Genomic DNA, 25,801 nt, shown 5'->3' on the forward strand with positions numbered 1-25,801 from the left:
CGGTATATTCAAGTGTGTTTTTATTTTGATCCTGTTTTAATTTCCTTTAATTGTTCAGTGATTTTTAATCATGACATAATCCTTTTTCATGATAGACAAAGTTCCTCTATTGAGCCATGGTGAGATTCTGTGAAAGGTGAAGCACGGTTTTGAAACGTTTAAAACTATAGTTTAGTTTTAGTGAGTTCCTGTGAAAGACAGCACGCTCTCAAGCGGTAACTCCCCGCTGGGCAGTGAGCCAGAATCGTCACCGGCTCGGTACTGGACCAGCCACACTCTTCCTAAGACATCTGACCGTGGTCCCCTCGGGCCATTGGACCGGGACTTCCGGCTAGAGTCGCAAACCACCGGAGAGAAACCCTCCGCCGCTGACTCCGCCACTCTGCTAAGAAAGTAGGCTCTCCATCACCCATAACAGCTGGATTCACACATGATAAATGAGTGGTGTCTTAGGGTTCTGATCTTTTAGTTTAAGAGAAATTTGGTAACATTTCCTGTTACCTGTTGCTATTCATTTAAATTGCCATTTCATTTATTTAATCTGAATTATTTAGTCAATAAACCTATTTAACCATATGTCGTTGTCTGTGCAGGTTTGTTTTTAATGTGGAGAACCGATGGAAACTGTGTAGAATTCACTACTTCATTTATGAGATTGAATAAATTGATTTAAAATTGATTAGAATTGATACAAGTTAACCTTGTTTAGTCGGATTTGATTAATTACCTCCGGATTATTCAAATAGACAAAACATCGGCGGTGGTGCCCCATTAACGAGTGTTTTATTAATCGCCAGTGATTAATAAATTACAATTATTACTAGTGTATCTCCTACACTGTGTCCTTCTCATGTCTGTACCAGGCTCCGTTCCCATAACAAGAAGCACATATCTCTCTTTGTGCAGACAGTACAAACATTCAAGGATGTGGGAAGAACACAGTGAAGACAATGTAAGACATAATAATGAATAAAAATGGTATAGTAATACAATTTCCAATTACACTCCTCCCTTTTGATCATTTATTGATCACTTTAAGTATATACAAACTACACACTAGACATCAAACTTAAAAATTCACTCAGGATTCAATTTAAGTTATCACATATTGTATAGTTGAAAATCAATAATAGCTGTGTTTGTGGAACATAGACATTACTAGTATTCATTGCAAGCTGGGAGGAGGCAAAACACATGTGAATTACTGATCATGTCATGTGATTATTTCTAACAAAAATATAGAACACTGCATATATTTGATTCTTAAGCAAACATCGACTAATAAAATAGACCAACACATCTTAATCATCTATGTGTCTTAAAGAATATTTTTCAATTTATCATGCTAAAATGGATTCAGGGACGCAGGCTTGCTCCTCTCCAGCCCCTGTGTTTTGCAAGCGTAGAGGGGGCCACTACCTTGGAGAGGTTACTAGCACGATCACAAGGTAGTATGATGTCGTCTTCTGCTGCAAATCCCTGATCTTTATTCATCACATATTTTTTGACTAGAAATGGGTAAGCAATAATCATAAAAGTATAGCTGTAAACATTTGAGAAAAAATGATTAGTGAACTTGTTACTAAATGTCAGAACTTTTCATAATAGTATAAGCTTGAGAAAAATAATACTGATATCACACACAGTGACTTCATTAGTCTCTGTGTGTTCTTTCAACTCACCACACCTTACACGTCTTCATCGTCAGAGTCAGGATAAGGAGGAGGGGACCAACCAGGGTGAGGGAACAGATCAAGGGAATTATCTTCTGAATATGGAGGTGGTTCCAGTGATGCCATTCCAGTTGACGTTGAGATGGACCTATCTATGGCTCTAACAATTAAGACTCTAATGCAATTACGTCTCTGGAATCAGCTACCCGACTATCTGAAAAAAATTATTCATTTAACATCATTTAAAAAGGCTCTCAAAAAGTACCTAATCAGTCAAACCATGTACCCTCAAACATAAGACAATTATTGTCATGATTTTCCTTTGTCTCTCTCTCTCTCTCACACTTCTTATTCTTTCCTTATCATCTCATTCATTATTTCTGTTTTGTATTATTCATTTATGTATGTATTTTTTCCCCTTACTTCCTTACATTTACTGTTTAATCACTTACTTTTCTACTTATTTTTCATTATTGTTTAATTATTTTCCTATGTTATTGTTTTTAAACTGTATTAAATTTGATCTTTGAATATGTGGGTGAGGTTTTCATATAAGCCCTTTTGGGTTTCATACCTCCCCTTTGCACATCCCTGTCATGTTGATTGTTCATGTTGTTTTTTTTCTTTATATGATATTGTTTGTGCTAAATAAATAAAAAAAAAAAAAAATGCAAGGAATGATGCAACAACCACACAGTCCCATGCAGCGCTGCCCCTCCCTAAACGCAGAACACGCGCTGTGCGTAGGGCCCCACGATCCGTGGGGGGGCCCCATTTTGCGCAAGGGGACGCTTTCTCTGCAAATGCGCAAAGGATGCGCATCGCTGCCGTGAGGCGCGCGTAGAGCACCAAGTCAGTCCGAGGCAGGAGAGAAAAAAAAGAGACGAGTAATCTGACACCGCACACGTTGCCGCAACGATTGACAGCACGCAGCATCTGACCAATCAGCGGTCAGATGCGCCGACAGGCAGTTGGATGCAGGTGGAGAGATGGCCTCTAAACGGCAATATGAATCAGGAGCAAGCAAAAGAAAGACAAAGTCAAACCAAGAGGAGGCTCGTGCTTCACTTGAAGGTGGGTATGTTGTTGAAATAAAAAAGAAAACTTTGTGGCATAAACACCCCAGCTGCTAGCCTGCTAATCATGAGACAGAAGAGAGGATAATTCTGTCTAGATGTGGACTGGAGATTAAATTTTCCAGCGGCCCTGATTATCATTTATTGTATGTCTTGTTAACTGCATGTACATTCACCTCTGTTGAAAAAGGAGCGGTTAATTGACCAGTTGGTGGTCGTATGTTGGCTCAGGTTTATAGCCTATCAATCTATGGTATCAGTAGAAGTTTTGGGCTGTTTTTATGGAGGTAAAATGTCGCCATCTCTTGGTGAATTTAATTCATTACGGTCATATAAGATTAGATAAAATAAGATAAATTAAGATAATCCTTTATTTGACCCACAATGGAGAAATTTGAAGTGTTGCAGCAGCAAACAGCAGTGTGAATATAGAACCTAATTACTAAATGTATAAATAAGTATATAAAAATATTTAAATATAGAAATATCATCAAATCAAATCATAATGCATATTATTATTAGTTGTAGTCGTATTTGCATTAATTGTGACAGGTTTGCTGTGTAGCCTTGACAGATGAGGCATGATGAGTTTGTCGTTGTGCGTGCAGTATAATTGACATACTGCATCCACAGATTCTTTAAGAGCCATCCAGGGGCCCTGTCTGGTCCATAGGGGTCAGAGGTCAGGTGTCTTTTGGTTCTGTGTAGAAGTGCAGTGTTGTTGTGAGTGGTAGTGTTTTGTGAGACACTTTTGCTGGGATGAGTCGAAGGCCATAATATGGGTACCACTATGATGACAGCGATCCCCACAAGACAGCACAAGGTGCCTCGGAGACCGCACATGCCTGGCTGCCTGAATGGATGCCACGGACGTTGACGTCTTTCCACGTTGCACACAGGTGAATCAGTGCTTCGATCAATCGGCGCTCCGAAAGTTGTTTCCTCCCACAGTATGTCAATACTGTGACCGTCTGCTTCTCTTCCTGGCGTTATGAACACTCCTGGTCCTCAGCGTGTTGTGGAGTTGGGACCTTCCTGCAGTGGCTGGCGTGTGCCCAGGTGGCTCTCTCAGCGATTTTGACGGCAGTGTGGGTGGTGAGGAGGACCTGGAACGGGCCGTTCCACTTTTTGGACCTCCAGTGTTTTTGCCTGAGGTCACGAATCACGATGTAGTCGCCTGGAGTAAGGCTGTGGAGAGGATGGTTGGCCGGAGCAGGAAGGGCGTCCTTTACCAGTCTGTGGATTTGAGATAAAGCAGAGGACAACGTCTGGCAATATTGCAACATATCATTTTCACAGAAACAGGTCTCAGGGAGTGGTCTATTAACAGGCCCTACTCCCAGTTCGGGAGGCCTGCCAAGGAGGATTTCAAAGGGACTTAGATTTGTGCGCGCTCTTTTTCTCATTCTCATGTACATTAGCACAATCGGCAGGGCTTTAGTCCATGAGAGACCTGTTTCTTCACAGCACTTTGCAAGTTTTGATTTCAGAGTGCAATTTTCTCTTTCCACTGCACCCCCACTCGCTGGATGGTAGGAGCAGTGTTGTCTCAAGTCAATCCCAAGAAAACCTCCTAGCTGTTTAATAGCTTCACTCACAAATGGTGTACCATTATCACTACTTATTTTCCTGGGGATACCCCATCGTGGTATCACACACGTCATCAGGGCCTTGGCCACAGCAGCGCTGTCCTGCTTTGAGGTGGGAAACACCTCAACCCATTTGGCAAAAAAAGGCAATATTTCTTGCCTTCACTTCGGGTTAGTTCAATGAAATCCATCATGACATGTTCAAAAGGTCCCTCTGGTTGTGGATGTGCTGCTTGTGGCTGTCGTGTAGTTTTACCTGCATTATGTGTAGTGCAGATGTGACAGGATTGGCAAAATCTTTGAGCATAGGCTGTAAAGCCTTTTGTGAACCAATGTTTTTTTATCAGATCAAACATTCCCCCATTCCCCCCCCAATTTGGCAAAATGTGGAAAAAAGTGTTTTGGTAAACATGGTTTACTGTCAGGTCCGTGCCAGATGCCGTTAGTGTATGTGCAGTCGTGTGATCGCCAGATTCGTTTTTCATCAGCAGAAGCGCTAATATCTGTGTGTGTGTGTCAGAGTCGGAAGCACTAGTGTCTGTGTGTTTTTCAGGGTCAGAGTGAAGCAGGGTGTGGGTGTGTCTTACTCCATGTTTTCCAGCAGCAGCTTTAGCAGCTGCGTCTGCTTGTGCATTTCCAGAGTGGTATTCCAGAAAGGAGGTTCAACAAACTCTGAGTCTATCCCTGAACTCTGAGTTGACTTACCCTGTGAAGTGAAACTGTGAGTTTTCAGTTCCAGGATAGCTGATCTGAGTTAGGTAAGTCGACTCTGAAAACAGGAAACAGACATTTTCTGTGGGGAAAAAAAGTAAAAAAAAAGTAAAAAAAACACGGCTGCGGCCGTAATAAAAATCACTGACAGAGTTTTAGATGCGGCCGTCTTTTCATTTTGAATTTAACATCACTTTCTTTTATATTAGCCTTTGAGGAAGTGGTTGAATGTTGTTCAGTGTTTTATTTTATTTTAGGCTATTTTATTTAATTCAAATCGGTGGCTCCTCACTTTGGTTTTATTTCACATATTAAACAAAGTAAAAGTTTATTCAGTGGATATTTTAACTTGTAGTAGCTTTTACCACCAACAGATGCTGTTTAACACACATCTGTGTCCTAACATCCTGCTGAGTAGATGAACATGAAGTGGTGCTCACCTCCACCACGTCCGCCAGAGACAGAGGAGCTGGTCCTGAGTCAGGTCGCTGGGTGACCAGAGGCTGAGGGCGTCACTCTCCCCCAGTACCCAACATTGGAGGCAGACACACACGTAGCCTACTGTCTACAGATTTAACTAGAAGTCATTTAATCTTATACTCAATGCGGCTGCAAACTAGAAACACGGACATTGAAATTACATTGTTGGAAAAAATACAATAGGCTCTACTGATGGTTACTTTTGTAGCTATCTGTGGGAAATAAAGAAAGTCAAATGAAATGTGAGTTATTTCTCTTTTTCTGGCTGCTGAAGGTGATTGATTAACCTGCGAGGGATTAAAAACAAACAAACAAAAAAACCAAAACAATGTTCAGATCTGAGAGCACGTCAGCGATGTGTAGCCTGATATTCGCTGTGCGGCCGGAGAATATAAATGACGGACTGATGAGAAGCGGTCTACTGTTCGGTTCAGTCCTCGTCGGGGAGTGAGAGCTCATCTAAATGAATCTAAATTCTCCTCCTGGTGTAAAACTATGTGAATTATTTCTGCTTCAACGTGATCGGACTGAAGGAAAGGACAGCTGCTGTCAGACAGCTCCGTCAGACTCAGGGTTTCTTCAGGTAAACCTGCCAGTGAGCAGGTTATGTTCACAGAGTCAGTTACCGCAGTAACAGACTCAGAGTTTAAGTTACCTCTCTTTCTGGAACTAAAAACTCAGAGTTTCTCTCATCTCAGGGTTAACAAACTCAGAGTTTTCACAAAACCCGCTTTCTGAAATACCCCCCTGTAGAAACTGAATCACTGTTGTTAGTGTGAGCCTGACATTTACACACAGCAATGGCTCTGGGCAATAACGCAGCATCCAATAATGCAGAAACTTTGTCACCATTCAGAATAGGCTTTCCATCAGATTTTATGAATTTCCTGTGCTTCCATAGAGCACCAAAATCATGCAAAACGCTAAAAACATAACGACTATCGGTCCAGATCGTTACTGATTTATCTTCTGCTAGTTTACAGGCCTCTGTGAGAGCAACTAACTCTGCAGCTTGAGCAGAGTAGTGAGGCGGCAAAGAACCTGATTTCAAAGTCTCATGTAGTGAGACTACAGCATAACCAACCTGTTTTTTTACCGGTTTCTGGGTTACGGGATGCTGAGCCATCAACAAACAAAACAAAGTGAGGATTAATCAGTGGAGTTTCAGACAAATCGGTGCAATGGGTGCACACCTCGTCCAACACAGCAACACAGTTGTGATCTTCACCCTCCCCCTGAATGGGAAGCAATGTAGCAGGGTTAAGAACAGTACATCTTTTGATCTTGATGTTAGGCATGTCAAGCAAAACAGTATTGTGTCTTAGCCATCGTGCTGTGGAGAGATGTGTGGTTTACTGTTCAAGCAAAATTAGAGAAACAGCATGAGGAACAAGGAGAGTCAGATCTGAATAACCTACAGTATCCCTTGAAGCCATAACAGCTTTCTCAGCTGCTGCTACAGCCCGGAGACAACGTGGCAACCCAGCAGCTACAGGGTCGAGTTTAGCAGAGAAATAAGCCACAGGTCTAAGTTTCCCCCCATGATCTTGGAGCAGCACTGATGTCATACATGCATTCCTCTCATCAACAGTCTGTGTGAATGGTCTGCTCGGGTCAGGTCGCCCTAAAGTAGGTGTGGTCTGTAGAGCTAGTTTCAGGTCAGTGAAGGCCTTTTCAGCCTCAGGAGTCCATGTCACTAAATCATGTGATTGTAGGCTTTTACCATGCACCGTGGCACCAAGTGGTGCTTCTAACACTGCATAGTTAGAAATGAACGTTCTGCAATATGAACACATTCCCAGGAACGAAAGAACTTGTTTTTTGGTTCTAGGCCTGGGAATGTTCTGAATTGCCTCAACACGATTGGGTGAAAGGGATTTCCCGTCGCTGGAAATCTCATGACCCAAAAATGTGACCTTTTGTCGGACATGTTTTAGGAGTCCGATCGTATCGCGTTCGCATTGTTCTTTTGTTGGCGCACAAAGCACAAGGTCGTCCACATACTGCAAAAGTGCAGAGCCCTCGGACAAAGCCAGAGGCTCTAGACTTTTCCGCAACGTGTAAACAGTACGGGACTCGCAAACCAGAACTGACTATCTGGATGAACAGGAACACTGAAAAATGCATTGACCAGGTCCACCACCGAAAACCACTTAAAGTCATGTGGGACTTGTGACAAAATTGTGTAAGGATTAGGAACTTGAGGAGCTCTCGGCTGTACAGCATTATTTACAAAACGCCATTCAGTTGGTTGACCTTTGTCTGTTATTTTCTTCACAGGAAAAATAGGAGTCCTCACAGGAGAAGTGCCACAAGGCACAATTACTCCTGCCTTTTTCAGGGACTCAAAAACTGGAGTTATTTCTTCAATAGCCTCAGGTTTTAATGGATATTGATGTTGGCAAGGTCTGTAATCAGATTTGGGGGTGATCACCACTGGTTCTGCTGTTTTAATTAGACCAACATCATGTTTTCCTCGAGCCCACAGAGTCTTAGGGACTTCCTGGAGGGCTGGGATGGCTGCAGCCTCAGTCTCTGACAGAAAAATGTGCGAGGATGTGGTTGCAGAAAAAACCTTTCTAAATGCATGCAGTTTTGGATTGTAAAACACATGTGGGTCATCTGTGGGGTCCCACTTAGTGGCTGATCTACATGCACGTGCAAAAAGACCCAAATCCTCCCATTTATCATTGTTTGCTTTTGCAAGTGCAATGTGCGGTGCAGAGTTATTTACATAGTACTGCTGTTTTTGAGTGGGTGTAAGTTGCACAGATGCAGTGCATTTGTTTTCTGTCCAACATAGGTGTGTGATACACAACCGTTCATTTTTGTATTTGTCATCATACCATTTCTTTTCATACTGTCTATCTGGACCCACTGAAAAAAAAGATGTACACTGAAGTGAGTCATTTGGCATGTACTGCACGTGTGTGTGTGGTGGGCCAGGGGGTGTGTGTTTTCTGGCCTCTTCCAAAAATAGACTGCTGATATCGCTCTGCGGTAGCTTCCACTGATAAGCATACAACAGCCGATCAGGGCAATATTTCACAAACAACTGTGCATTTTCATGAGGTTTTATGACTTGAACACCATCTGGTGTGGAAATAAGAGTTATTCCCAGTTTGCACATGAGATCTCTGCCCAATAAATTTATAGGGCAGCAGTCTGACAACAGAAATGCATGTTTGAAGTTGGTGCTGTTATCATCGGAACATTTAAGAGGTAAACAGTAAAATGTTCACGTACTACTACACCAGAAGCACTTGCAGAGTTGACAAAGCAGACTGACATTTTAGGAGAGCTCAGAAACTCCTTTCCTTTGATCACTGAGTGTGTGGCACCAGAGACAACAAGGAAAGAAACCATTCTGTCATTCACAGATAGAGAATATGTTGGCATTTTCTTAAAGGCATTGTTTTCATATTTCACATATGTACCAGCTGGAGGTGAACATTTTGTTTCAAGGAAGGTTATTGCATCACATAACAATTCAAACGTGTGATCTGTAGTGTGCGATGTGGGTGCGTTACCAGGCTCCAGATGCGTCGGGTGAGTCAGAGTAGAGAATGAGCTGTCCGGCCGCACCCCCCCTTCCCTTCTCTCAGTCCGCCTGGCTGGAGGTCGCAGCTAGAGTCTTGGTGCAATCCTTGGCCCAATGTCCTTTTTGTTCACATCGGAGACACACTTCTGGATCACAATAAGAGCGTCTCCAGTCACCGTATCCTCTGCGACCTCGTCCTCGATATGCAGCCTCAGTTTCACCTTTCGCCTGTACGCAGTCAGAGATCTTAGCAGAGTCCATCCGAGGTGGGAAGGCAGCTGTAATTACTGTATACAGCGCGGTAACAGCATGTCTATAGTCTTCATTTTCCACGTCGTCCCAGTCATGATGTGAGCGGCACGTGTCGCCACTTGGAAACTTTCTGAAAGCTTTGACCAATCTGCTGCTCCCATTTTCAGGATTAGCAGGCGTTTCAGTTCAGGAAGGCTTGGGCTGAATTCTCGACAGAAAAGTTCTAAGTCCTCAGCAAATTTCTTTCCACATGTACTCGGCTGTGGCAGGTATGCCATGGCCTCTTTCACATCAGTGTCAGACCTGGGGCGGAAAACCATTTGGACGCCCTGGGCTCCTGCCACCTCCACCATGGGATAGGTGCCGGTGGCTCCTGTACTATCTTCCTCGTTGGCCTTGCTTCTGGTGTAAGGTCGAGGAGTAAGAGGGGAATGTTCTCCAAAGTTTGCAGCAACAGATGTGGTTTTGGGTTGCTGTCCTTTGTTGGCACTGAGCTTCGCATCCCCTTGTTTGTGTCCCGCTGCGCTCATATCTGGTTGGGAAGCAGACGTTGACGGTTTCTGGTCGTCCAGGTATGGCGGTGGTGCTGGAGACCGTAGTGGCGGTGGTGGTCTCGGTGGTGCTACGGGTTGGACAGGAGGGGCGCCGTCGAGGTCATAGTCCACTCTGAGACACTGAGGCATAGGACCTGGAAGTGGGGGATACAGAGAAGAAACCCGATTCTGAGAAGACAACTCTGTTCTTTTCTCATCATTTGCACTCTTCTTTTCCTTCTCATTTTGACTAGCGCATTTACGTCTCTCCCTGCATCCACTTTCCTCTTTCCACATCCAAAAGGCTTTCAAATGCCTTTCGACCTCCCCAAGTTTTTTTATGTGACTTTTCTTTTTGCTTTTATCTCTTTTATTCTAAAATTAATCTTCTCCTCCAACAGATTCAGCTGTCAAATGCTGAATGTCCCTCCGCAGGGAAAACCAAACTCTCTCACCCAGACATGTAAAGGCTCCATAGCCTCATTACCATCATTAACCTTTATGTAATTTATGTTTGGGGCAGCCAGGTCTGGTCCTGCGCCAGCTTCCTGTTTTTTTGCTGGATTTGCCTCCCATTGTTCTACTTGTCACTTGTCCCAGTGCACTTTATATTTATCCTTAAGACCCGGTCGTTACCATGAATTCAGTTTAATTACGCTACAAATTCTGAAAAAAAGCACCCAACCAGCGGTGATAACCTTAAGAGACCCCTTGTCTCTGCTTGGTTTCACTCGGCCCTGATTTGGCCCCCAATCCAGCGGTAAAACAGCTTAATAGGATAAACACCTTTTCTTCCTATTAGCTCCGGTGTTCCCAGAACCCGGTATTACTCTGCCCTGAATTGGTTCGAGTCGCCCAACTATCACAATGATCAACAGAAATCCAGCAAAAATTACTAATTTACTTAATTTTTTTTTTTTTTTTTCCAAAACATAATTATAATGATTTATTCATTTATTTTCCCTCTTAAAGAAGTTTCGTTTCTTTCAGTATCTCACCGTTTGTTAAGCAACGTGGTCCTTTTTCCCTCAATAAGGATTCCAGTGATGACGGTCCGGGGCCGCAGCGGTCAGTCCTCTCGTCTCTTAAGATTTTTTCTCGAGGTAGAGGCTGGACGAAGTTTTCCTCCAGGCTGGCCGGTCACAGTCCGCTGCAGGCTCCAGATCCTGTCACACAAGGAATCCCACTTCTGACACCAAATTGTTGAGGAAATTTGTCTTATTTGTGAGATATCTGAAACAAACTTGTAAGAAATACCAGTTGTCTTTTAAGGATTTTATTCTTTATAAAAAAGGTTCATCAATCAACAGAGTGGCATGCGGTCTGCAGAAAGAAGAACAAGATGAGACAGTTGAGAACCCTTTTTGTTAAAGGAAAGGAATGCCCTGTGTCCTTCTCATGTCTGTACCAGGCTCCGTTCCCATAACAAGAAGCACATATCTCTCTTTGTGCTGACAGTACAAACATTCGAGGATGTGGGAAGAACACAGTGAAGACAATGTAAGACGACATAATGAATAAAAATGGTATAGTAATACAATTTCCCATTCCAGGCTTTTATGGTGAGGGATCTGATGTTCGGCTCCCATTTTAGGTCCTGGGTGATAATGGTGCCCAGGAAACGGCAGGACTCCACAGAGTTGACTGGGGAGCCACACAGGTTGAAGGAGGCGGGTGGGGCTGGGTTCTTTCTGAAGTCCACTACTATCTCCACTGTCTTTAGAGCATTAAGCTCCAGGTTGTTCTGGCTGCACCAGGTCACCAAATGGTCAATCTCTCACCTGTAGGCATACAGGTTTCCAGATGTTACCAGTTCTGGTCCCAAAGCAATTTTTTCAACAACTCAACCTTTGCATCACACAGTTTATATGGAGAAACAAACCACCCAGGATAAAGATGACAATATTGCAAAACCCTCTAGAAAAAGGTGGACTGAAAAGTCCCCAATTTTGAGCATTTCTATTGGGCAGCACAAATTACAGCAATATGGGTCTGGCAAACAGTGCAAATCCCATTCACCTAAGTGGAAACAAATTGAACAGAACCATTTAACAGAGTTCAAACTGGAATCAGTTCAATATAACAGCTCGCTTAGCTCTCTTTTGGTTACAACAACAAACCCAGTTATTGTCCATACTTATAAGATATGGCAGCAAATTTGGAAGAAAACGGGCTGTATTCAACCTATTTATGACAAATCCCCTTTCCACTCCAATCCCTCTTTACCTAAAGCCCTTAGAGATGGTATTACAAACCTATGGTTTACAAAAGGTATTACAACTTTTGGGAATTTGTTCAAAGATGGAACCCTTCAGACTTTTGAAGAGCTCTCATCTCAGTATGGACTACTCCACACCCATTATTTCAAATACCTCCAGGTTAGGCACTTTGTTATCTCCGAACAGGGTGGCCATCTTCAACCATTAAAAGAGCAGCCTCTAGATAAACTTGTGCGTAGTAAACAGCGAGTGGGGGGGGGTTTATCAAATCAAATCAAATCAAATTTTATTTATATAGCCCAAAATCACAATTCATTCTTTATTCTTCATTTTATCTTGAACAACAAGTAGCCATCAAAATGATATGTCAGACAAACAAAATAATCTGTTCGAGAGGGAACAGGAGGAAGCAGAAAGCTTATTTAGTCCTGTCCCTTCTTCACAACTTCCTCACATCATAAAATAAATACAACAAAAAAGAAATATATAAAAGTAAAATACGAAGTAATGACAAAATGATAAATACAACAAAACAATTAACAAAAAATCAAGGCATACTTAAACTAGCCTCCTACAATATCCTAAACTCGAAAAAGTTAATTCCCCAGTCACTCCCCATATACCACCAAAGTGAAGTACTGTATTCCATAACCCAGCCGTGATTGCAATTAGTTATATTTATATTATACATATTGCTTCGTATAAGGAACAGAAATGTAATAGAATAATTACATCCAGAAAATAGATAGTTGTTTTGAGGTCTTATTTTTTTATATTTGTCAAGAATTGCTTTCTTGTATCTGTTTTTAAACTGTATAGAGCTAGTACTTTGATTTCTTCTTCAAGACCATTCCACAATGTTACCCCATAGACTGATATGCACATGCTTTTAAAAGCAGTACGTACACAAGGTTTTTTAAAATTTAATTTTCCTCTTAGATGATATTTACCTTCTCTATCTTGAAACATTTTTTTAAATGTTTTCAGGCAGTGCATTATTTCTTGCTTTAAACATTATTATTGCTGTTCTAACTTTCACTAAGTCCATAAATTTCAAAGTCTGTAATTTAAAAAATAGACGATTCGTATGATCAAGATACCCAGCATGATTTATTATCCTTACTGCTCTTTTTTGCAATGTGCATATCCTTTTTAAGGTACTCTTGTAAGTATTACCCCAGATTTCAACACAATAGATCAGATATGGTAATATGTGTAATAGCGGATAAGGTCTAACGTCTCATTTGGAAAAGTCGGCGAACCCCTGGGTATCCCACACACTCAGAGTCTGGCAGAAGGTAATTAATATTTGTGAGATGCATAGAATGTTGAGAATTTTCAGATGGTTTGCCTATGACTCAGATTTTATTCCCAATAGGCACAACTCTAGTTTTAAATCATGGACATTGTATGGTCTCACAACACTCCTTTCACTTACTCAAAGAAACACTATGCACAGCTTTGAGACCTTGCGGGATAATCACGGCTTGGCACGAAACAAATTTCATAGAAACCTGCAATTACGATCATATATTGCTTATGAATGTAAATTGACTGACCTTACAGAACGTGAATCAGAATTTTTCCACACATATGGCATGCTGAAGACAATGTGGTTCGACTGTTGCTAACCACTATCATATCTTCTGGGATTGTCCCAAGTTAAATGATTTCTGGAGGGGTATCCAGGCTTCCTTAAGCACGTTTTTTAACACTCAAATACCTCTGGTTTTTGATGTTCTGTACCTGGGTCTTGTCTCTTTTTTGAAATGCAGGACCGAGATAAAGCTGCTGCAATTACTTTTGGTGGCTAGTAAGAAAACAATTACAAGGAGATGGTTAAGCCCGATTCAGCTTACCCTGGATGATTGGATTGGAATTACCCTAGAGATATTTAGGATGGAAAAATTGAGCTATCAATTAAGAATCCAAAAGGACAAATTTTACCAAATCTGGAACAACTGGATTTCATTCATAACCCCCACGAGAGCAGATTTCATTTGATCTCACTGGTAATATTACTTCCTAGATTACTTACTTAATTTCTGACTGGTTATTGTGAATTATTTCTATGACAGCAGCAGCGGGCGACCACCCTGGTTCCTGTACATAGTTCCATTTAAACTGTGAGATGAGAGATGAGATCTACAAGTAAGTTGTACCAGAGTTCTCTCTAAGTGAGCATGTAAATCTCATCTGGCTTTGTGTACCTCGCGCAAATTATCAGTACTGTCTTTTAAGAGGATAACCTGTATCCACTGATATTATTCCATTACAATTGCTGTGTAATTTAAGTTATTAGAGGAAAGTGGGTACTACAAAGGCCGAACGTAATTTAATCCACGACCCATGACTATACCTTTTTTGGACTCGCATGCCTGGACGGCTGGTGATGCGATTTTCCTGGACTCAAACAAACAAAACCGGAAGGACACTTGTTTTCACTCTTACCAGTGTTGATATGCTGGTGTATTTATGTCCATTCCAAATAAAGATATAATAATAAAAAAAAAAAAAAGATATTGTAATATGAGTGCACAGTACAGAAAGTGTAGTGTTGCTTGATTCAAGATATATCTACATTTACTCAGCACTCCAATGCTCTTTGCCATCTTAGTACACAGATATTTAATGTGGGCCTTCCAGCAAAACTAAATTAATACATTAAAAATTAAAACACTCCAAAATTTGTTTTCATAAACTCTTTCTATTGCAACATTATTAATTTCTACGGGAACATCTTCATTATCATTTATTGAATGTCTTGTTAACTGCATATACATTCAGCTCTGTTGAAAAAGGAGCGGTTAATTGACCAGTTGGTGGTCGTATGTTGGCTCAGGTTTAAAGCCTATCAATCTATGCTATCAATAGAAGTTTTGGGCTATTTTTATGAGGTAAAATGTCGCCATCTCTTGGTTAATTTAATTCATAACAGTCATATAAGATTAGATAAGAAAAATTAATATAATCCTTTATTTGACCCTCAATGGAGAAATGTAAAGCGTTACAGCAGCAAACAGCAGTGTAGGAATATAGAACCTAAGCACTAAATGTAAAAATAAGTATATAAAAATATTTAGATATAGAAATATCATCAAATCAAATCATAATGAATATTATTAGCTGTAGTCGTATTTGCATTAATTGCATTTTAATCTTTGTGAGGCTAGTATTTACATTAATTTCATTGTGTAATTTACCATTAAGACCAAAACAAATCTTAATAATCTGCTTGTATGGTGGATTTCTTGTCATAACAGGGTCAATGCTGAAGTTTGTTACTAAGGGTGACACGGAGCCAGCACCCAGTATGTCACAAGGGCCATCAGGCACCATGTCTACTGAAGCAGCCTGCATCTGTAAAAGGCTTGTTCCATTGTTGAAAGAGGCTGTTCATTTGATTTGTTCCTACTTATAAAAGGTTGTAAACCTAAATGGCATTCCGTGATACAGTCATTTTGTAAAGGGGGGGGGGGGGGGGCCTCAAAATAAAATTCTGCTTAGGGCCCCAATTTTGCCAGGGGCGGCCCTGGGTTCAATGATAATTTATTTATATCAAACCAACTTTTTAATTTATACATTTCTTCCGTGACCACTTCCAAGAGCTGCTGCAAGTCTTCCCCAGAACAAAAAATATTTGTGTCATCCGCAAAGACAACAAACTTCAGTACATTTGAAACTCTACAAATGTCATTAATGTACAAAATAACTAGCTTCGGCCCCAAGACTGACCCCTGTGGGACACCACAGGTAATGTTCAGGTTCTTTGACTTGTGAAGACCCATCTGCACAAATTGAAGCCTGTTTTTAATGTAACTCTTTATCCAATCCAATGCAACCCCTCTGATGCCATACCTCTCCAGTTTTTTAAGTAGCATCCCATGATCAATTGTGTCGAATGCTTTTTTTAGGTCAACAAATATATAGAAGTTAATCTGCCTGATCTGAACCCATACTGACTGTCCATGAATATATATTATTTTTTTTAATGAAATTATCCAGTCTTGTAACAAAAAGTTTTTCAATAATTTTTGAGAACTGAGAAAGCAAGGATACAGGTCAATAGTTGGTGAAAAGGTGTTTATCACCATCTTTATACAATTACTTTAGCAACTTTAATTTTATCTGGAAATGTTCCTGTTATGAATGATAAATTACATATATGTGTTAACAGACCCACAATTCCATTTATTATTTTCTTTAGAAGACTCATATCGATATCATTCCAATCTTTTGACGTTTTACTTATACACTTATTTACAATATCAATAATTTCCTTACTTTTCAGTTCCCAATATGATTGAATTTGGATTTCTCTCCACACATTTTTCCTCAACACATTTCTTCTCGGATTTATTTCTTTGGCCAGATTAGGACCCATCCATTAACAAAAAAACTGTTAAATTTGTCAACCACTTCATTCCTATCAGTAATTGTTATGCCATTGTCCGTAAACAATTCAGGGTAATCTGGTTTGGTTTGTCTTTTTCTAATTATATTATTTAAGGGAATAGTTGTCCAGTCCATCAGCAGGGCAGAGAGCCATTAGCATTGGGCTAAGACAAGCAACAAAAGTAGCTAATTTGGCTAACGTTACATATTTCATGAAAATAACAAATCCCCGAAGCAAAACAACTAATTACCTGTCCAACAGAAAGACAGCAACCTCTGCATCACTTCTGGAAGTGCTACTTTTGGCTTCATTTTCTCTGCCATTGTTCTCTCTTGGTAACTCTGCTGCTTCTTCTTCTGCTGCTGCTTTATGGCTGTTGGCAAACAACTTTTAGGTGTGCATTACCGCCACCTTCTGAACTGGAGTGTGGATCTCCTGCTAACTCCATAGCTGTGTCCAAATTCAGGGGCCGCATCCTTCGAAGGCCGGGTCCTTCGGAGAGTCCTTTGACGATTGCGTTAACCATAGTTAAATTGGACGGTCTAGCCTTCGGAGTATTTCCTGGTTTGTGTTACCAGATGTTCCCGCCCTTACGGTTATGTCACGATTGATGCCGCCCAGGCCCGCGAAAGAGAGTTGACTGAATGGATTTTATGGTTTTCTGAACGTCTAACATTTTGAAAGCGAAGGCTTTTATAGCTTTACTTCCAACGGCATAATGCTAATTTATGCCGTATGCTAATGCATTACCAGGGTCACGTATTTTAACTGAAAGTCCGCTGAAGTTTAACATATCTGGCAATGGATGATCAAATGAGTAAAAACCGAGTATGAACCCAGAACTTACATTTAAATGTCAAGTCTGCGCCACTTGATGTCGCCATTGTTCAGTTTTCCCTCTTCTTTTTCGTGACTGAGCAGCGGCGCGCAAAGGATCTTGGGATATGGGAGGCCGCGAAGGATAGTAGTAGTCCGTCCTCCAGAAAGCGGGAGAAGCAGGCTGCATTTGTGGGCTGCATTTGGAGGAGCCTTCGAATTTGGACAGCCTTCTCGCAGCGTTGTGATGTAATTGGCCTTCAAATCCGCACTTTGAAGGATGCTGCCCCTGAATTTGGACACAGCTCATATGGACTGTGCTGAATATATCCGGCAACAGTGACACGTGATTAGTGCGCGCAGGGTGTTTCTGAACAGGATTACCAACTATACCTTTAATATATTCCATATACTTTTTACATTGTTTTTATTATTCTCTAATATTTTATTATATCCCTTATTACATACTCTCATATTAGTTAATTCATTTTTGTATTTCTTATATTTAATCTCCGCCTCTTTTGTTCTATATTTTATGAAGTGCCTATACAGAGTATTCTTTTTCTTACAGGCATTTTGCAATCCCTTAGTCATCCAGGGGTTTTCAGAATACTTGTTCTTGTTACTACATTGTTTGCATATATATATACACACATATGACAGTTTTTGTCATATGCATTTTTGAATATGTCTAAAAATAATTAATATTATCAGTTTCTTCACAAACTTCTTTCCAATCATAATTAATTAAATCATTCCTAAATGCAACTATAGTTTCCTCAGATCTTACTCTCCTGTATTTAACTTCATTACACCCCCAGTTCCTATTGTAGTTACATTCATGAATCGCAAAGACAGGCAGGTGATCACTAATGTCATTAAATAATAATGCACTTACAGTACTACTCTCCATATTGTTTGTAAAAATATTGTCAGAGTGGCACAGTGAGATGTTATTCTGGTTGGTTTTGTAATCGTTGGAAATAAACTCATATACATTGCTTCCACAAATGCATCCGTCATTTTATGGTTGTTGGGATTCAACAAGGCTATGTTAAAATCCCCACAGACATAATTGACTTTTTTGCTTTTCTTTAGCGAATACCCTTTCCATATTTTCTATAAAGATTTCAATGTTTGAACCAGGTTTCCTATACACACAACTGACAATAACATTTTTTTTTTCCCCAATACATATTTCAATAGTAACACACTCCATTACATCATCCATGATTACTGACATATTGTCCACAACCTTGTGAGGCCTTTGTCAACAAATAGAGCCACGTCTCCTCCAGTTTTGCTCCCTCTATTAATGCAATTAAGTTCCTATCCCTGCAAATCAAAATCTGTACCTCTCTCTTCGTTAAGCCATGTTTCTAAGATGGCTATAATGTTAAAAGGCTTTTTGAACTGCATTAGATATTCTTTTATACTTTGGAAGTTTGCATATAAATTCTACTGTTAAAATGAATAATATTCATCCCATGTTCAACAGTAATATTGTTAAACTGTTTTCTGTATAATAACAGCAACTGGTGTTTGTTTTTAAAAAGATTATGTTCCGGATCTATAACCTGTTCATTAAGTTTTGTTCCAAGTTATCACATTGCCTCAATGGGCTTTACAGTCTGTAAAGTGAACGACATCTTCTGTCCTTAGACCCTTGATTCGAGTGAGGAAAAACTTGCCATCTTGATGGGAGGAAAAAAAAAAAAAAAAAAGACCCTTTTAACTGGGAAAAAAAAGACGACGGAAGAAACCTCAGGGAGAGCCACAGAGGAGGGAGCCCTCTTCCAGGACAGACAGTCATGCAATAGATGTCGCATGTACAGAAAGAACAGCAATCACAGTTTACAGGTTGCATTGACAGAAAATCTGATAAAAATTATATATGTAAAGTATGTGGATCCAGGAGACGACTGAGCAGGACAAGGCATCGTCAGGGGGTGCCCGAGCCACACGACCTCCTGTCCACCGTGGTGACCTGGAAGAGGGCAGGCCACACAGGATAATTAGTAGTAGAGAGAGATCAGAATGAGGAGGCCTCAAAATTTACAGGAATACAGTTATAAGGAGATAGCGAAACAAGGAGAGGAACGATCCAACGGAGCCCGGGTGTGACAATCCAGATCTGACAGTATGTGGGGCTGTAGGAGCCAGGAGAGGTAGATGGTCTCTGGGGCCTGAGTTCATCAGAAGGGAGCCTGAATGAAAAGAGTAGGAGGAGAAAGAGGGGGAGAAAGTGACACAGCTTGCACCTTGTGGGAACAGAAAGAAAAACAAGGTTATAGAAATGCAATGTTAATCAGAATAAGCAGATTATTACTCGTCAGCAGGACAATGTGGCGTCTAATACTATAGCTTACTCACTGAGACCGAGTTGACCCACCGAAGAAGCTAGCAGTCGATGTCAAGGACTAATTAAAGGCCAAGTCAAAAAAGTGAGTTTTGAGTTTAGATTTAAAGGCGTCAATAGAGCCAGATTGTCTAATATCAGCTGGGAGGTTATTCCAGAGGAAGGGGGCCCGATAGGAGAAAGCCCTGCAGCCAGTTGACTTCTTCTTAACCCTGGGAACCATCAGGAGCCCTGAATTTTGAGAGCATAATGCACGAGTTGGAGAATACAGTATAATAAGACAGTTTTGTATGTCATCAGCAGCACCTTAAAGTCTGATCTTATATGTATTGGGAGCCAGTGCAGTGAGGCTAAGATTGGTGTAATATAATCAAATTTTCTTGTACATGTTAAGACTCTAGCTGCAGCATTTTGAACCATCTGAAGACTTTTAGTGCTCCCATGTGGAAGACCCAAAAATAAGGCATTGCAGTAATCCAGCCTAGACGAAACAAAGGCCGTGGACAGGAAGGACCTAATTTTGGCCATATTGCGCAGGTGGTAAAAAGCGATCTTGGTAATTTCTTTTATGTGCTGATGGAAAGAGAGGCTAGAGTCAAAAGTAACACCTAAATTCTTAACAGCTGAACTTTGATCACGTGACAGTAACTCGAGACAATTGTGTTATTTCTCAAAGGGGTGTCTCTGTCGAGGGGGAGCAATGACCAGCATCTCAGTTTTATCCGAATTTAGGAGCAGGACATTTTCTGACATCCAGCTCTTCACGGCACACAGGCAGGTCTCCAATTTGGCGATTTGAGATTTATCATCAGCTTTGATGGGCACATACAGCTGAGTGTCGTCCACATAGTTCCACATAGTGGAAATGTATTCCCTAACTCTGTATTCCCAAACGCCGAGTATGGAACACCATACTTCACATCAGTAAATATCGATGTAGTACTTTTATAAGAAACACATTGTGTTCTCGGTCTAACAATATGCCGTGACCTGTGGTGTCAAGTGCAGCACTGAGATCTAGTAAGAGAAGCACTGAGGTAGAGTCTAAATCTAAATTAAGTAAGTAAGATGTCCTTTACCACTTTAGTAAGGGCAGTTTCGGTGGAGTGACAGGCTCTGAAAGCTGATTGAAAAGGTTCCAGGAGATTGTTATTAGTTAGGTAGCCTGAAAGTTGCTGGGACACAACTCTTTCTAAGATTTTGGAGAAGAAGGGAAGGTTGGATACTGGCCTATAATTATTTAGAGATCCTGGGTCAAGGTGGGGTTTCTTAAGTAGAGGCTCAACCACAGCAGACTTAAAACTAGCAGGGACAACACCTGTCATGAGCGATAAGTTAACAATATTTAACATTGTAGGTCCCAGTGCTGGCCATAGATCCTTAAACAGTTTTGCCAGAAGGGGGTCCACGATGCAGGTAGTTGGCTTTGAGGATGAGACAATTTTAATCAAATCAAATCAAATTTTATTTGTATAGCCCAAATTCACAAATCACAGTTTGCCTCAGAGGGCTTTACAATCTGTACAGAGACGACACCCTCTGTCCTTCGACCCTCGATTCGAGTGAGGAAAAACTTGCCCCAAAAAAAAAAGGCCCTTTTAACAGGGAAAAAAAAATGCGGAAGAAACCTCAGGGAGAGCCACAGAGGAGGGATCCCTCTCCCAGGACGGACAGACGTGCAATAGATGTCGCATGTACAGAGCAGATCAACGAGATCACAATGTATTCAATTATAAGCGATGGTTGACATTTTAGACTAGAATATCTCAGGGGAGATATTTTCAAAATTGTTTAGAGCCGGGGCTAACTGAGAATCGGCAGAAGGCTGTTTTATAATCAACTTTGGCGAGGAAGCCAGAGATGATGAATTAATTTTGGCTCTAATATCATCAATTTTATTGCAAAAGAAATCTAAGAAATCATTTGCATTAAAGGATGTACAGCTCACAGACTGTGGTTTCTGAGTAAGTTTAGCCACAGTGTCAAAGAGAAATCTAGGATTGTGTTTATTACTGTTTATTAGGCCAGATAAATATGCTGTTCTAGTGGCATTAAGAGCACGCTTGTAATTAAGTACACTATGACGCCATGCAAGATGAAAAACTAATTTAGATTTTCGCCATGCACGTTCCATTTTCCTGCAGGCCTGTTTGAGATCTCGGGTTTCATCAGTAAACCAGGGAGAAGATTTCTTTGGTCGTCTTGTCTTGGTAGAGACCGGTGCCACAGAATCGAGGAGAGAAACGATTACCGGGTTAACTTAATTGGTAAATTTTTCAACAGGCTTTGTCGCAATCGCAAAAGGGGCCAGGACCCCAGCCAATTTATCATCGAGTGTCGCTATGATTGCCGGGCTGATATGACGAGAGGTGGAAACATTTGTGTCATTGATACAGGGACAGGCTAATGACGCTTCAAATGTAATAAGAGAGTGGTCCAACACAGCAGAGGAGATGGAAGCAACATTCAGGGCTGACACATCTAATCCATGGGAAAGGATCAAATCCAGAGTGTTACCACTGGAATGAGTAGGTTCATGAACGAGCTGAGTAAAGCTAGAAATATCGAGCAGACCCAAAAAAGCTTTACTTAGAGCAGTGGTTCTCAACTATTTTCTGTCATGCCCCCCCTAGAGGACAGAAATGTTTTCACGCCCCCCCTGAATTGAAATATTATTGAGAACCTGATCATATTTATTCATTTATCTGTATAAACCACTGTATGAGTTGCTGGCACCAGCATTCTGCATACAATCACCTGATTATCAAAATAGATTAAAAAAATGAGCCGAGTTAACATCTTCAACAACTTAAAACAATTTCCAAGTTTAGTTTATTAACTCAATTTGTAACATTTAAACAAGACTGTGATTCTCAAAACAGAGAAAAAAGCGCAAATGATTCACTGGGATGTGCATTTTTATAGACTTAACACAGTAACATTCAAAACTTTAAACTGTAAACATTGGTCACTTGTCAGCTTCATCAGCTTATTCCTTTTCAAAACGACTTTTTAATTTTTTTTGTGCAAAATTTGCAACAATATTGCTTTTTTTTAAACGTTATTTTACTACGCACTGACAAATCTAAACATGTACACACTTATCATATGGATGCAGTTAATGTGTTGTGATTGGGATCCTGACCCACCAAACATCCTGGAAAATGACAAAGTTACATTTTTCTCATAATCACCATCAGTAAACGGGATGCTGTCTGACTGTCACTCACAGGGAGGGAGGCTGTTTTATGGAGGAAAGATCACTGAAGTCTCAGTCAGTAGGGCTGACTTAGCAGTGATTTTTTTCACCGCGACAAACACTTGCCGAGTTAAAGTTTTTTGCCGGGGACAGACGCTGTTTTTCGGGCAGCAATGTGACGAAGAGTCGGTTGGACCGACAGGCTGACAGACACTTTTCCACATATAATTGCTGTATTTTTTTCCTCATAAGTTGCCAAAGACACAACCAGTTACCACGTTACTGTTGTTTGGTCCTGTAACATTGCTTTGTGGGACATTTCTCTATATTTTATTGAGTGTCGGACCTGTTTAGTTATCACACAGTGAACACCATCAGATCGACAACCCCCCAGCTCCCCACCGTCAGCTTATCTGCTCACACTGGTTCGGTTCGCCAATACTGTGCCTCTGATACCTCCGTAGGAGCATCAGAGGCGGAGGGAAATTTCACCCCTCGCCGCATCTGAAACTTTCACACAGAGGCAGATGGGGAGAATTGGCGCAGGATCCCCGCATGCAAACAGCAGTGTGAATGGGGCTACTAATAATGACAGTGAAAAATGAAAATGAAATGAAAGTCCTGACCTGCCTCCACGCCCCCCCTGACACCTCTTCGCGCCCCCCACCATTTGAGAAGTACTGACTAGGAGAGTCAGAAGGCTTATTTAAGTGGATATTGAAATCCCCAATAATTAGGATCTTATCTGAACTAGTTACAAGATCTGCAATAAATTCACAGAATTCTTCTACTTGATGGAGATGGTTTTAACACCAGGGCCTCAAAAGAAGTAAATTTAATTTCCTGGTTGGAGCTTAAACTGAAAATAGATAGATGTAGATTAGAGCAACGCCTCCTCCCTGTTTAGAGGCCCGAGCAACATGGGCATAGTTATAATCAGGAGGGGAGGCTTCATTTAATGGCAGGAAAGTATTAGATTTCAGCCATGTTTCACATAAGCCAATCATGTCCAGCTTATGATCAGGAATCAAATCATTAATCAGTAAGGCTTTGGTTGACAGTGATCTAATATTAATAAAGCCAAATTTGAGGGTTTTGAGCTCATTTGAGCTGCAGTTCACAGTGACAGTGGCCTTTCAGTGGAGCTCATGGTAGATCATTTAGGAATTGGAACAAGGTACCTTTTAGTAGTTAGATTTGGCTGCCTGTGCAGGTAGGGATGACGGGATGCCGGGATGCCATTGTGATTAGCTTTGGTATTTTATTATGCAAGACTGTGTAAGGTGCTTGCTAAGACATTTCCCCACTGTCAGAGGTGGAGCTCAAGATTAAATTATTGTGGTTTATAGGGGTGTCAACATCTACACGTGTAAACGGGTACGCGGATAATAAATCATAACCGTTTAGAAAAGTTTACACGTCATTTTTCCTCCTCGTTTATTTCTCACCAATATATAGGCCTATAGTATTTTTAGGGGTAATAATGTTGCCTAAAAGCTTCAGATAATAACATTAACTAACTATACAATTAAATTTTCCCACTAGTGCAGTTATCCGCATACATAATAGATGCATAGGGCACAATGTTACGTTGATATATAAAAAAACCCGCGGCCACAGCCATTTGTGTTTTTCAGACCAGCGAGACCACTTAAAGGCAAGACAGCTGCTGTGTAGAATAGGCTGCGGAGGACTTGAGAAGAGCGCGGCGCTCATCTTCTCCATGCGCAAATGTCGTCCTGCTGAAAACAAAAACTGTTAGTTTTTTTCGATTGCTAAGACGCATTGGTCGAAACTGAAGCAACATGTTCAAAACTCTTAACACAGTCTGCAAAACAGAAATGTGCATTCAGTGACCACAGTCACCAAAATGGATGAAGTCTTTTCTCATTCACACGCTTTAACAGCACATTTTTCAAATGCTAACACACTTTGTTCAAAACAGTTAAAAACACACTCAAAACAGAATGATAGGGGAAAAAACACAGGGAATTTCTGCTGCAGCCACATTGAAATCTATTGAAAATGATATCAAAATATTGACAATAAAAATAAATAAAACGAAGATGCAATTCCAAACAGCTGAAAACTGATTCAGGTGATCTGCGTTTGGCCTCATTAGAAAGCATATGTTGGAGCCTATTGATTCTTTGTATTAATTATTTGGAAAATGGTATATGGTAATGGTATAAAATAATGCTAATGATAAGGATGACTATTCAGGATATATATTGTACATGAACTATTATTTATGATCGTTTTGCTGCTCAGGTCCCTCCTCCTAGTCAGGCCATCCTCCTCCTGTGATTAGGGAGAGGACAGCTGGTTTGTGCTTTTGTCTGTTTTTTGTGTTGAAGGAGTGAGGAGTGAAACAGTTTATCAACCACTAAATTACGTTTTTTATTTGCTCATTGTCTGAAGTCAACCCGGAGAATATTTCTGTTTATGTAAATAAATTCAAAACTTTTTGTTGAAACTGGAAACATCTCCGCGAGTGCTTATTATTTAGTGAGTCGTGGACCTCCTCCTCAGAAACTACTCTGAAGTTTTTTGACCGTTTTTGAATGCAAGAGTAGCCATAACAAGTTGATAAACTCCACTGAAGACTCGAAGGAAAGTGGAGAGTCGGCGGATCAAGCGGATCACTCGCCGACAGATGAAGAAAGCAGCCGGTGGGCCGTGAGTAAAATCAGCTGATCGACTTTATGAACGAATGCGCCGTTGCGCTACAAAGAAACAATCGAACACTATGGAAGGCAAAGTTGTGGATTGTGGATTGCAATAAAACGGGGACGTTGGAATGATGTTTAAGAATGAACTTAACGGAAATTAAAGGAATTTGTGTGGTTATTTGTGATGATGTCTGACACACCTGAGACCGCAACTGAGTCTGAGGACATGTTGAAATCGCACATTGCTTTGTGCAGAGGCAGATTGGGAGCATGCACGAGGAGGAC

General features: G+C 40.8%; 1 protein-coding gene across 9 annotated transcripts in view; it reads right to left on the reverse strand.

Moving 5' to 3' along the window:
• Nucleotides 1–309: 309 nt before the first annotated feature.
• LOC311253815 (uncharacterized protein) overlaps nt 310–25,801 on the reverse strand; it is a 37,745-nt gene continuing 12,253 nt past the window's right edge. Inside the window, exons 4-9 of one of the 9 annotated variants that reach the window (XM_084384283.1) lie at nt 19,660–19,876; nt 16,721–19,547; nt 11,113–11,636; nt 10,854–11,021; nt 9,060–10,010; nt 310–3,985 (exon numbers count right to left, since the gene is read on the reverse strand). In XM_084384283.1, the coding sequence (XP_084240409.1) occupies nt 9,355–10,005 (651 nt within the window). In that variant the 5' untranslated portion in view covers nt 10,006–10,010; nt 10,854–11,021; nt 11,113–11,636; nt 16,721–19,547; nt 19,660–19,876 and the 3' untranslated portion in view covers nt 310–3,985; nt 9,060–9,354. Of the gene's footprint in view, nt 3,986–5,146; nt 5,615–9,059; nt 10,011–10,853; nt 11,022–11,112; nt 11,637–16,720; nt 19,877–25,801 lie in introns of those variants that run through there. The other 8 variants (XM_084384285.1, XM_084384282.1, XM_084384281.1 and 5 more) reach the window with 8 other exon arrangements.

The sequence above is a fragment of the Pagrus pagrus genome, assembly GCF_965226575.1.
Source record: "Pagrus pagrus genome assembly, contig: HAP1_SCAFFOLD_47, whole genome shotgun sequence".
NCBI classification, from domain to species: domain Eukaryota; kingdom Metazoa; phylum Chordata; class Actinopteri; order Spariformes; family Sparidae; genus Pagrus; species Pagrus pagrus.